The 12367-nt window shown below is 33.9% G+C and overlaps 1 protein-coding gene across 1 annotated transcript in view; it reads left to right on the plus strand.

Annotated features, from left to right (window-relative positions):
- Positions 1 to 12367, plus strand: part of LOC120637757 (NAD(P) transhydrogenase, mitochondrial) — a 50809-nt gene that overhangs the window by 20754 nt on the left and 17688 nt on the right. The window contains exons 18-26 of the mRNA XM_039909747.1: positions 257 to 408; positions 989 to 1142; positions 1298 to 1402; positions 2152 to 2271; positions 2974 to 3065; positions 3703 to 3823; positions 9889 to 9992; positions 11982 to 12179; positions 12283 to 12324. Coding sequence (XP_039765681.1) covers positions 257 to 408; positions 989 to 1142; positions 1298 to 1402; positions 2152 to 2271; positions 2974 to 3065; positions 3703 to 3823; positions 9889 to 9992; positions 11982 to 12179; positions 12283 to 12324 — 1088 coding nt within the window. The remainder of the gene's footprint in view (positions 1 to 256; positions 409 to 988; positions 1143 to 1297; positions 1403 to 2151; positions 2272 to 2973; positions 3066 to 3702; positions 3824 to 9888; positions 9993 to 11981; positions 12180 to 12282; positions 12325 to 12367) is intronic.

The raw sequence follows: 12367 nt of genomic DNA on the forward strand, positions 1-12367 counted from the left end.
CACTGTATCTTTCATTTGTACACAATAATGTTTTTTCTTTAAAAAAATAACCATTGACAATATGACTTTATGTAGGTCTATTCTATTTTTATATCTTTACATTTGCACCATCCACTGTTCGTCGTAAAGATATCACTTTAAGTGGCAAGGCCGCCTTTGCACTCTAACATTATATACTTGTCTTGGTTTTTTATTGTATTTTTTCGTTATGTTTTGTTGCAATAAAGTTATTCTATCTAAGTTATTCTTGTAATAGGTGCGGACATGCCAGTAGTAATAACAGTGCTGAACAGCTATTCCGGTTGGGCTCTGTGTGCGGAAGGCTTCATGCTCAATAACTCTTTAATGACTATTGTTGGCGCGCTAATCGGCAGCTCAGGAGCTATCCTCTCTTACATCATGTGCAAGGTAAGGTTTTAAAATAACATTACAAGCTGTGCAATAATAAGTCGTTTGCAAACTTTATTAGGACGAATATTTGGTATTTAGGTGTAGGTATAACAATACGAATGTTCTCGAAAGCACCCTAGGGAGTTTTATATTCTTCCATGACCAAGAATAACATATGTTACTCTCCGTTCTTTCAACCAGCGTTGTGCCGAAGATAAAGTAGATTGATTGCTTAATAAGGGCGTGAAGGAAGTACTATCAAAATATTTCATTATAACCAAGATCCGTGTGTTTTGTGAAGTGAGGCCGGCCATCCATCAATGGCTCTGCCTCTTATTTTACAATGTGCATGTGTTAGTAAAATCCAAAATGGAAGCACGTTTAAACCTTCTAATCTCCATTGGGACACTAAGAGAAGTAGCCAGTTGGTTACTATGAGTGTTAATTCGCTCTTTATAGCTCTTTGCTCTGTGCTCAACTTCTTCGTTTATTGTTGTTATATAAAGTGTAGTTCTGTTATCTAGTGAACCATGGTGCATTTGATATAGTTTTCAGGACTTTGTAGCGACACAAACAAATGAATTTGAAACAATTACAGGCCATGAACCGATCATTGCCGAACGTCATCCTGGGTGGTTACGGTATGGTCACTAGCGGTTCAGCGAGACCTTCGGGTGCTACTCACACGGAACTGAACGTGGACTCTGTCGCAGACCTCATCCATCGCGCCTCCTCCATTATCATAACTCCTGGTAACTAACATTGCATAACTGATGCAGGCATGTCGGTCCCGAGTGGCACTTAAAGGCTAGAACCTATTCCTTTCCTTCTTTGTCTTTGTCGAAGTATTTAATAATTTGTGTTATATCCATAGATACAGTATTTCTCAAGTACGCTTATTTTTTAGGTTATGGATTGTGCGTGGCCAAAGCTCAGTACCCCATCGCCGAATTGGTAGACATCCTTAAAGGAATCGGCAAGAAAGTACGTTTTGCTATCCATCCTGTTGCAGGTAAAATATCTATCGTTATATCTTGGTAATTAATCCCTAAGCAATTTTTGGTTATAGTTATCGTTTATGTATAATTAAGTTGTTACATTGGTTTATGTGATAAAAATACGGCAACGGTGTAATAGTACTGTTTGTTTCCCTTGAAAAGCTAATAAAAAAATAAATCTCTTCCATCAATTATGTTTATAGGTAAACTTATTATAGGTAAATCAGTAGATTTAACGTAGACTCGCCAGTTTGATATCTTTTAAAAGAGGTCGCCGGCTTTTAGTTAATTTTTTTTTAAAGAATTTATTGAGAACTATATATATTATATTTACATAATAGCAAACTGGACAACCTTACCGTGGCTAAATCCAGCGAGCAACCGCCGATTTTGCCGCGTTACTTCAGATGCCATCTGAAATGCAATGCACAAAGTCAATATAAAACATAAAATATTAGACATATTATGGCCTACGCTCATCATTCCGACTCAACACCGACTCTACTCAGATTAAAGCGTTCAAATGTGAGCTTTATATTAAGTAACATAAAGTATTTTCCAATATGGTTGTGCCAGTTGTATACTACGATTAAACGCGCGTTGGCCATAAATATACACTTCAAACAAGACTATGGCACATCATCACTTTGTTGCAATGAGTTGAGCTGATATAAGACTTTATAGTCCGAATCCGCCTACTCCTATGGATCCTAACCCTTAAACACTGTAAGATTCTAAAGCTTTTTTTATTTTTCCCTTAAAGGTCGCATGCCGGGACAGTTGAACGTTTTGCTGGCTGAAGCAGGTGTGCCATATGACGACGTATTGGAAATGGAGGAGATTAATGAAGAGTTCCCCGAAACTGACCTTGTGCTTGTTATTGGTAAGTTGGTGCCTTAATGGCAATATGCCAAATCGTTTATTTACAGGTATATGTATATCATACCCAGAAAAGCTCTGTAATATTGTACTGTTTATATAGAATGCAAGATGTATTTTCTCTTTTGGAGATAATATATAGAGAGATAGGAAATATAAATAGTTGGAAGTCCGCCAACAGAACCCTGTGCCCTTCAACATTGGGAACCGTTACATCGTTACCCTAGTGTTGTGATAGCCCAGTGGTGAGGGCTTTGACCTTTTGGGGTACCTAGTTCGATCCACGGCACGCACCTCTTACTTCTTCGGAGTTATGTGCGTTTTTGATTTAAAAAAAAAAATCACTTGCTTAAACTATGAAGCAAAACGTGAGGAAATCTGCATGCCTGAGATGTAAAATTTATCATTCCGCACTGGGCCAGCATAGACTATGCCCCAAATGCCTTATGGGTTGGTTATTGGTTGATGATGAAGATACCACTACCCCAATATTAGTTCCACGCCTGGTTTACTTAAACAACCAACCATTGTTTAGTTGGTTGGCGTAATGCTAGAATAGTTATATATTTTTTTGTCACCTTTAAAATGTCAGAGTGTGGCAAAACACTTCGTAGGAACTACAACGCTACACCAAATTTATTTATGAGGGTTCCAGAGTAAAGATAAAATAATCTACTTGTTACTTGAATATTTCGTACTGGTGCAGGTGCTAACGATACCGTGAACAGTGCTGCTGAAGACGATCCCAGCTCCCCGATTGCTGGCATGCCTGTCCTTAAAGTGTGGAAGGCCGATCAAGTAAGTTTAATTAATATTTCAATTTTCTCTGCTCTTACACTTGTATAAACTTAAGGTTTATTAACCGCGAATGAAGATAGGTCCCGTATGGAGTTTTTAACATTGCTAGTCTACTAGTTACATTTAAAGTTGTCAAAATGGTACCACGAAGAATATAGTCAAAGAGACAATACTACTTTACTTTTTTTTTTAATCTGTCAATTTAGTTAAGTTTAGGGATTTGTATACAAGAGATGTCAGAATTGGCCCCAGTAATCCTAAATTCAAAAGGCAAAGGCAGCGACCCTGGTTCCAAGGCTGTGGGTTCGATTCCCACAATTTTTTGTGGATGAACATGAATGTATTTCGGTGTCTGAGGGCTTAACTCTATTATATAAATATTTATTTATATTATTCATAAAAATATTCATCAGTCATCTCAGTAACCATAACACAAGCTACGCTTACTTTGGGGCTAGATGGCGATGTGTGTATTGCCGTAGTATATTTGTTTTTATTATTTATTATGCCTCTTGTCTACTGAATCCCCAGCTTGTCTTTTGATATTGTATTTCCATCTAGTAGCGGGGTATCTATCTAGTAGCTACTAACTCTACATTTTTCTGTTTTAAATACTGATAATGACAAAAAATTTTAGGTGGTAGTCATGAAGAGGTCGATGGGAGTCGGCTACGCTGCGGTGGATAATCCCATCTTCTACAATTCGAATACCGCCATGTTGCTAGGAGACGCCAAGAAGACATGCGATGCACTCCTCGATCGTATCAAGAATCTTACTGCGTAAAAAGAACTCATTCGACTCTTTTAAACTGGATTTTTACTGACCTTTATCAGGTCGTCTCTGAATTCCGGTAAGAATTATAATGTGTCGCAATTACGGATAGGGAAGGTTATATTTGACAAAGACTTCTTTTTTATGGATAATTAACTCTAGTTAAAATGGATTAACTTAATGAAATTTTACACTTGTTATGCAATAAAGAGTATTCTCATTCAATTCATTGTGTGAAAAACCTCAGCAGACTTTACAGATCGTCGGGACTGACTTTGGAATCAAGTTACGTTAAAATAAAATTTGATACATTTACATCATCTTTATCTACCCACTTATTATTCCTACCATAGTTGGTAGGAATAATAAGTGGGTACGTAGCTCGTAGAAAGTTCCTAGATGTAAAAGTGTGAAAAGGCTTTTTCTATGTAAAATATGGCATAGATACATGAGACAATTTTCTTCTATTCAATACGCAAAATACTTAAAAGTACAACAGTTTTTATGTTATGTGCATCAATTTTAAGTGATCCCATATCATAGTTTATCTTATTGTAAAATCACTTATCATCACGATTTTATTATAAATTTTAAGAAATATCTTAATTTTTAGTTTAATTATTTTTATATTAAGGCGTCTAATTATAAGTTGACAAAATGTATTTTACACGATTTCTATTTTTATAAATTTAGATGAATTTTAAATGCTTTCGTTACAAGTAATCGGTCACTCAGTGTGGAATATTTTAAAAGGTATACTTTTTATACGTAGTAGATAACTTTAATAATAATGATATTAAATAGTAAATTGAACTTTACAAGAGAGATTCTATTCTATTTATATAGTTAGAAATTTTTGATACAGTTCTTGTTCTAACTTCGAACTGTTGTAGTACATCATTCATACATTAATGTGTAAAGTGAAATCCCATCGGTAGTACAGTCTAATCTTCCTTGTTAAATAGCAGAAATAGCAAAAGCAATAAAGCGTCTTCCCTATTACACAGGTCAACAAATATATTTATAAGTTTATAAGTTTACATATTTTTATGATATTATGACTCTAAATAGCCAAAATTCGTTAATTTATTATGACTAAAGTTTGATTTTGAAAATAAATAAGAAGCAACTGAGTAATAAGCTTAGTTAGAAATCGGATATTCAGATACAGTTAACTAAAGTAAATTTTTCGCTATGAAATTATTCTTAGTTCAGTGAATTTTGATAAATATGCATACGTATATCTGATATAATTAATAATTAAGTGGGAAATCAATTTAAAATATATATCTAGATTCCGCGATCGCAAACTATATCAGGTTATATTTATAAAAAAATATTACTTCGCTACGTCTAATTCATATAATCGTGCTGTGTACTTTGTCTTTAAAAGAATAATTCTTATTCTAAGAGTAGCAAAATTAACTGGTTCGATATCAGTGTCGCCTTTGTCGCATGTGAAACTTAAGCTACTATAAGCAGACTATAGAAAGCCAATTATTATTGGTATTTTGGTACTTACGGTGTCAATGAGTTCGTATTCACAGCAATAGACTACCTTATCACTAAAGCCGAAGCGTCTATGAAGTCAACGGGTGTCCACAAGCTTTAGCCTAAAAATTTTTCATCGAAAAGAAAGCCTGTTGGACAGCCTTAAGTCAAATAAATAGAAGGCTAAGAAGTGTTTGCCGTGTAAGGCAACTGAGTACCATTTATAAGATTCATTCACCCTTTAAACGGCTAATTTGTGGTAGCTAAAACAGAATTTTAAAGAAGAAATTATATTAAAGTTACAATTTCTTTAAACTATTAAAGTTTAAATTTAAGTACTCGAAAGAATTTATCATAGAACTGTATGTTGAGGTACATTTTTTGTAACTATTTTCTATTTTAATGCTCTTTTATTCAAAATATACATAGTATAATAAAATTTTAAACCTAAATTATAAATAAAAGTGCTCATTACTACCAAGAAATTAAAGTATTCAGATGTATTACTTAATTGTATGATACAGTTAAAATTTCAATTTTAGAGCCCACTGCACTTATTATTTGTATTAGGTATAATATCTAGTTAGACTAATAAGGTGCTATGTATTTGAGAATTAATGTGACTGCTTATTTTGATATTACTATATAGGGTGAGTTTTTGAGATTGGCATAGCGTAAACCCCAACCATGGACTAGGAAAAATTGATCATAGATGTCCGTTAAGCTATGTCAGACCTATAATTTATATATCTCTCGGCACATTATTGTTGTACAAAAAGCTTTTTATACCCTTAGAAAACTCTTCATAGATTTCTTAGACCTATGTTACGGTTCGGGATTTGCGAAGCTGGCATACGGTTCTTGTCTCAAAAAGTCACCCTTCTATATTTTTGGGTTTACGTTAATCATCTCACTAAGTCAGATTCATTGCCTCAATGCAAATAGTTATAATATAATATAATAATAAACTACATTCAATCTAGTACCGCACAAGTAATATCGTTCTCCACATCGTACGCAAATATAATAATATAATAAATATAATTGAAATGTGAGCTTTATATCAAGTAATGTGTTTTTCAAGTTATGTTGTAAATGCACGACCCGTGGCCTTCCTGTGAACAACTAGTATACTACATGCACAAGAATTATTGAAAAGTTTGCTTTAGGACTGATAATATAGAGCTCACATTCCAATGCTTTCAATTCAATGGTGTAAGTGTTGAGCCGTTATGATGGATGAAAACAATAAGATTTACCTGGCCACTATTCTTCTATATAAACCACAAACCTATACAACATGTTTATTATATTATAATTATCATTCCATGGGAAAACTATTAATTCTTTAACAGCAGAAGCTAGAGTTTATCTATAAGATTTAAATGTTACATTATTGAGATTGTATGTTACAATATATACCTTGTAATAATGAAATAAATTAGGACTTCAAATAATTTTATCAAAAAAATAACAGTGTTCCTAGCATGCCAACCGGCTTCGGTTTGTATTTGAATAACCTGTCTTCATATTAGACAAATTGGGCCAGAGACTTGAGTAGCGAGAAGTAGCGACACTTGCTATATTAGTTACTAAAAAAAATTAAATATGATAACTTAAGGAAGCATTGTATTAATTTAACGAAAATTTAACAGTAATTCCAAAGTTGAAAGCTCCACGATTGTGGTGTGAAAAAAAAAATCTCTTTCTAAAATATGTAACGCTTTCACAAAATAAAGAACAGGTTATTCAATACACGAGCCCCAATCTTTGACTACCACATTTTAATTGCAATCATTTTGGACACTCTTTAAGTATAGGCTAAAGTAAAAAATAGGAAATGAAATAAAAATCGCAATGTGATAAGCAAAAGTTCGGTTCTGGTCATGCTGTTGCAAAATGCTTAAGTGTCTTATGAACTAATGAGTCTAGTGATGTGCCTTTTAAAATAAACCGTTTATTATGGAATAGGTCTTTTCATTATATTTGTTCCTTTTATAGTGTCAGTAGGTTTTTATGGGTACATTTTCCGATCATTCAGAAGGAGCAGATCCTTCTTCAGTATCTGCTCGGATCGCCAAACTCGAGCCAGTTCGGAACCCTACGCTCGCGCCCGAGTACTGTTATACTGTATGTACTGATTTATGCGTATTTATTAGTTTTAAGTGGCTAAATGCGTAGTATTGGCGCCAATTTAAAACTCCTCCCTGTTTTGGCGCCAATGTAAAAAGACCATTCGTTGGGAGCTCATGGAGTTTTGCCCTGTTGGATGCCATTTATTGCGGTCTGACGTCCTATGAGTTAGTTGAGCCGTGGTGGGTGACGCCTAGCGTGATTAATGCAAATTGCAAAACACTCGGCGTTATAAGAAATGTTTTATTACCACTGCGAGTTTATTAACACGGTCGCTATAAGACTGATGTAAAAGGCATATATTAATTTTCGGCAGTGACGGTAGGAGAGCCGTAGCTTATCTGGTGAAAGCGCTCTGGCCGCGATTTTTCAAATCCTGTCGGGGCCGAAAATATTTTTATATGCATTTTAAATTTATAAAATTGATAACTCCTTCAAGTGTAGGTAAAAACACTAATAAAAAAATTATAAAATATAAAACTTTATTGGTTACACTTTCACTTGTTTGTAGGACGGTTACTTTCGCTTGTAGTCGCGGTGATGAGGGTTGACTGACGCGACAAGAGGGTTAGCAGCACTGCTGTTCTATAGAGTCCAGAAACAGTGATCCGCAGGGGTGAATGCACTGAGTCGTCCGTACTAGGTATGCGAGCAATGTCTGCCTAAGCCTGTATTGGTAAGTCCGTGTGTCTTGCTTTACCAGTCCTAGTTGCTTATTACACCACGCATAAGTGTTTACACATACTGTTTCGTCAGATGAATTGGCATTGTCACTCGTTTCGAATATTAAGTTTCGGTTATTATGTATGTGATAATAAGGCAAGCAACTTGAATTAGAGCAGCATGGTGGTTCCCTCTCACTAGAGAAGAGGCGCGTGCCCCGCAATAGGACCAAATTGCAACTTGTTAGTAAAAAGTAAATATTTGTAAATAAGCCTTTAGTGCTGCTCATACTATTTTGCTATTACAACAGATACGGTATACACCATGGTGTACCCGCGCCTGCATAAAGCGTACGGAGCGTACGCCCATAGGCCCATTCAATTCAACATTCTCATTCGAATTTACGAACCGAGTTATTTATTGTTTATTGATAGTTACGAATGCGATGCAACGCGGTAAGAAATCATACTTCAGTGTTTCAAACGCGCAAAAAAAGCGCCTTCTCCTTCGACTTGGATCCTGCAGAGTAATAGGGACAGTAAATATATTAAAGCAGTACGGAAACTACGAGCAAAGGTTCGGAACAGCACACGCACTGACGAGGTCTCAAAGCTATTTTCGCAGGGTTTTAGTCGGGGGTACTGCGTCGAGTGACGAGCGGTCGCTCTCATTTCTTTTGCGCCACGGACCATCCGTGATCGTTTTAGAAATGCCAGTGTTGTACGTAGTAAACCGTTGTTTGAAATAGATTTTTTTTTACTCTATATCTTTTACGGTGATGTGATACAGCTTTCCTGAGAGAGGCCGATTCACACTTGACCGGATTTTATTAATTGTTGTTCTGACTGGCCAGGCCAATCATAAATCAAGTTTCAAGAACAAAGAGTATACAAACATAATGTGATATTAAAGTTTGACGTGTGCTACTGTTTAGATCCTCTTTGACTGAATTTCTAAGTCTGTGGGCAATAACCCAGTAGGCATATTTGCTTTGCAAAATGCAAAGTGTTTTTAAATTCAAGAAGTTTGAAGTTAATTATTGAGCAAGTAAAAATTAGATTTTTGTAATTTTTCTATAGCACATTGATTAATATATTTAAAGAAATTATCCTAAATATAAATGATACGAAAATATTATATATCTCCACTTATATAGTGCGACGAAAATAACACAATTCGGTAATCCATATTTTTTCCCTATCTAGATATCTGCACTGTAGTTTTCTGTATTATTGCGCTTAGTACTTAGTTCTTTTTCGGCAACGCGTCGAGTGCATTGTACAGCATGGTATGTTTTCAATAATTTAATTTAATTTCTAGTTTTAACTTCCTTACTGGAATTGTTATGGGTTAAAAATAATAATGACTCATGGTAGTTAGCAAGTTCAATGGGAAATACTTGATACGAATGTTTTTATCGATTTGAACTATAAAATAATATCTGTACTTTATTATTTTGATTCTTATTATTACTTTAAAATCTATAAACTTACTGTTGAAATGTTTAGGTATTTCTGAATGTAAACAATTTGAGATGTCTTCAATCTAAAGAGTAAAATGAATGTATTAATTTTAGGATGGGTTGAAATAAAATAAGCAAAAAAACCTTAAATACTTATTAAAGTAATTATTCTGAAAACTTTATTTCAGTTGTAATTTTTGAAATTTTTAATAATTGAGATTAAGATTAAGAGGCTTGTCAATATTGTTTATGTTTTGTTAAATATCCAAAATAGTAGAGTTTCTATAATTTACAATGTTTACAGGCAAACAACAATAAAATGGCCACAAACAGTAAATTCGCTCTTCCAGTGAGTCGGGAAGAAGATCCGGGTGTGCTCTCTGTAATTTATAGATTCTTCAAAAAGGTAAGTAGCAGAATAGCAATTTAATATCTGCAATAGTATGTCAAGTATATAAATTGATTTAATAAAAGTTAAACTATAATAAAAAATATTTATATAATACATGCAACATCATCAATCATCATTAGCTTATTATTGTCCTACTACTGGCCACAACACCCTATCTGATAGGAGATAGGCTCTAAGAGCATACACCCTATCTGATAGGAGATAGGCTCTAAGAGCATACACCCACCACATTGCTTCAATATGATTTAGTAGGTTTTAACAATAACCTCGTCAGATTTAAATGAGATCGGCAAGTAGTTTATAAAGTATCAATATTTGCTTTGGTTCGATTGCATCAATGAGTGCTAATAGTTTTTAAACAATCACAACAGTCTCTTTTATTCCAATTCAAAATACTTATTTGGATGTTTATGAGTTTAAATCAATATGGTCTTGCAAAGTGATCTCAAACATTTATGAATCACAATAACCTTGATTATGGTAGCAAGTCTTGAATCACTGAATAGGTATTTGAACTTCATGTTCTCATGTGGTTGGTATCTGTTATTTTTACTAATGCTTCTTTAAACACCTAATTAGTTTTGTGACAAGATTATTATTATTGTTATTTTTTGTTTCATTTAATAAAAATGTTGTCTTTTACTTTGTTCTGATGTAACTTCAGCTATAATGCAAATATTCATTGTTTTTTTTTGTAATATGATACCCATTTATAACTCATTTAGGTGGAAATATAGTAATTAATTACAACCATTCACATCCAATTAACTTTGAAAGTATTATTTATAATCACATGTTAAAGTTATGTTTTCCTATTGTGGTAAGTGATAAGGTCATATATTTTGTGATAACAATAAGAATGACATCATTGAGGCTAAAATTATTCCTGCTGGACAGGAAGTAAGGACCTATTCTAAAAATTTTATTGCTATTGCAAATGTAAATAGTTTTTCTGCAACTGTACTCTTAAATATTTCTAACTTGATGCAGCATTTAGTAGAATGGCTTAATGTTTTATATTCTTATGCCCCTAAATTGTTTTGATATGGCATCATACAGCAATGTTAAATTGTATGGTGGGCCAGCTATTTATTTATTTAATTATGATGGAGCTGATTATACGGAGCTAGGCAATATAGATGTGGCTTTAATGTAAAGTATACATCTGGGTCAAGACTGTAAAGCATATGTTGACCTTGTTTACTATATTACTATGGTAGATTTAAGAATGGTTTTGTACAACCCATTTAGGACATATAAAAATGGTATGTGTATCCAAAGAAAGCTTCATGTAACTACTCACCAATTGAAAGAGTATATCTATGTAGTCTTTCAACCAGTCTGATAAATCAATATATAACCTAGCCCCAAAGTAAGCATAGCTTGTGTTATGGGTACTAAGATGACTGATGAATATTTTTATGAATATTATACATAAATACTTAGAATATACATATAAACACCCATACACTGAAAAATACTCATGCTCATCACACAAACATTTTCCAGTTGTGGGAATCGAACCCACCCCTTGGACTCACAAAGCAGGGTCGCAGCAAACTGCGCCAATCGGCCGTCATATATATACTATCACTAAACATCATTCTTTTAATAGTAATGATTCTATCATGTACTATAAAACTATATATGAACTAAACTATGAACTATTGCTTTTTAGATTAGAACTTCTGATTTTTAGATTGCTAAAAGGTTCCAAGTATTCAAATTAAAAGAAATTTAAGATAAAGAAGATAATTATGGTTATGCTTCTCTTCTGGTACTGGCTCACAGTATTTTTGGTCAATAAGTGTGATTCGTTTTCAGTATAATGCAATCTCCAATAGCTTTATTATGCCCTATTATTTACTTTGCAGTCTTTTTTGTGAACATTTTTCAATTATTCGATGACCTGCAAAAAATGTAATGTATACATTACATTTTTTGCAGGATTATCAGGCATTAAATTTCACCATTTATTTGCAGGTCTCTATAGTAGGTGCAGTTTATTTAGTGGGCTACATGCAATGGAGTGTTGCATGGTTGATAGGCCCCGTAATTCTCTCAGTGATGCGCGACCAATGGCGCAAAGAGAGCGAATATCGCCGCAACCTCGCCAAAACTGCCGCCGTGTCTTCAGAAAAGGATATTGTTCTTGCACGATTAGATGATCTACCTGCTTGGGTAAACTTCATTGTATTATCTATTTCGACATTCGACATATTATAAATGTTATAGTAGGTTTAGTTGGAAACAATAGCTTTTTTAATTTTATATGTATTTTTAGGTGTTCTTTCCTGATGTCGAAAGAGCAGAATGGCTGAATAGAGTAAGTTCAGATAATTTAAAAATACTGTCATATAAATTTAAAA

Source organism: Pararge aegeria, chromosome 4 (assembly GCF_905163445.1).
Source record: "Pararge aegeria chromosome 4, ilParAegt1.1, whole genome shotgun sequence".
Lineage (NCBI taxonomy): Eukaryota > Metazoa > Arthropoda > Insecta > Lepidoptera > Nymphalidae > Pararge > Pararge aegeria.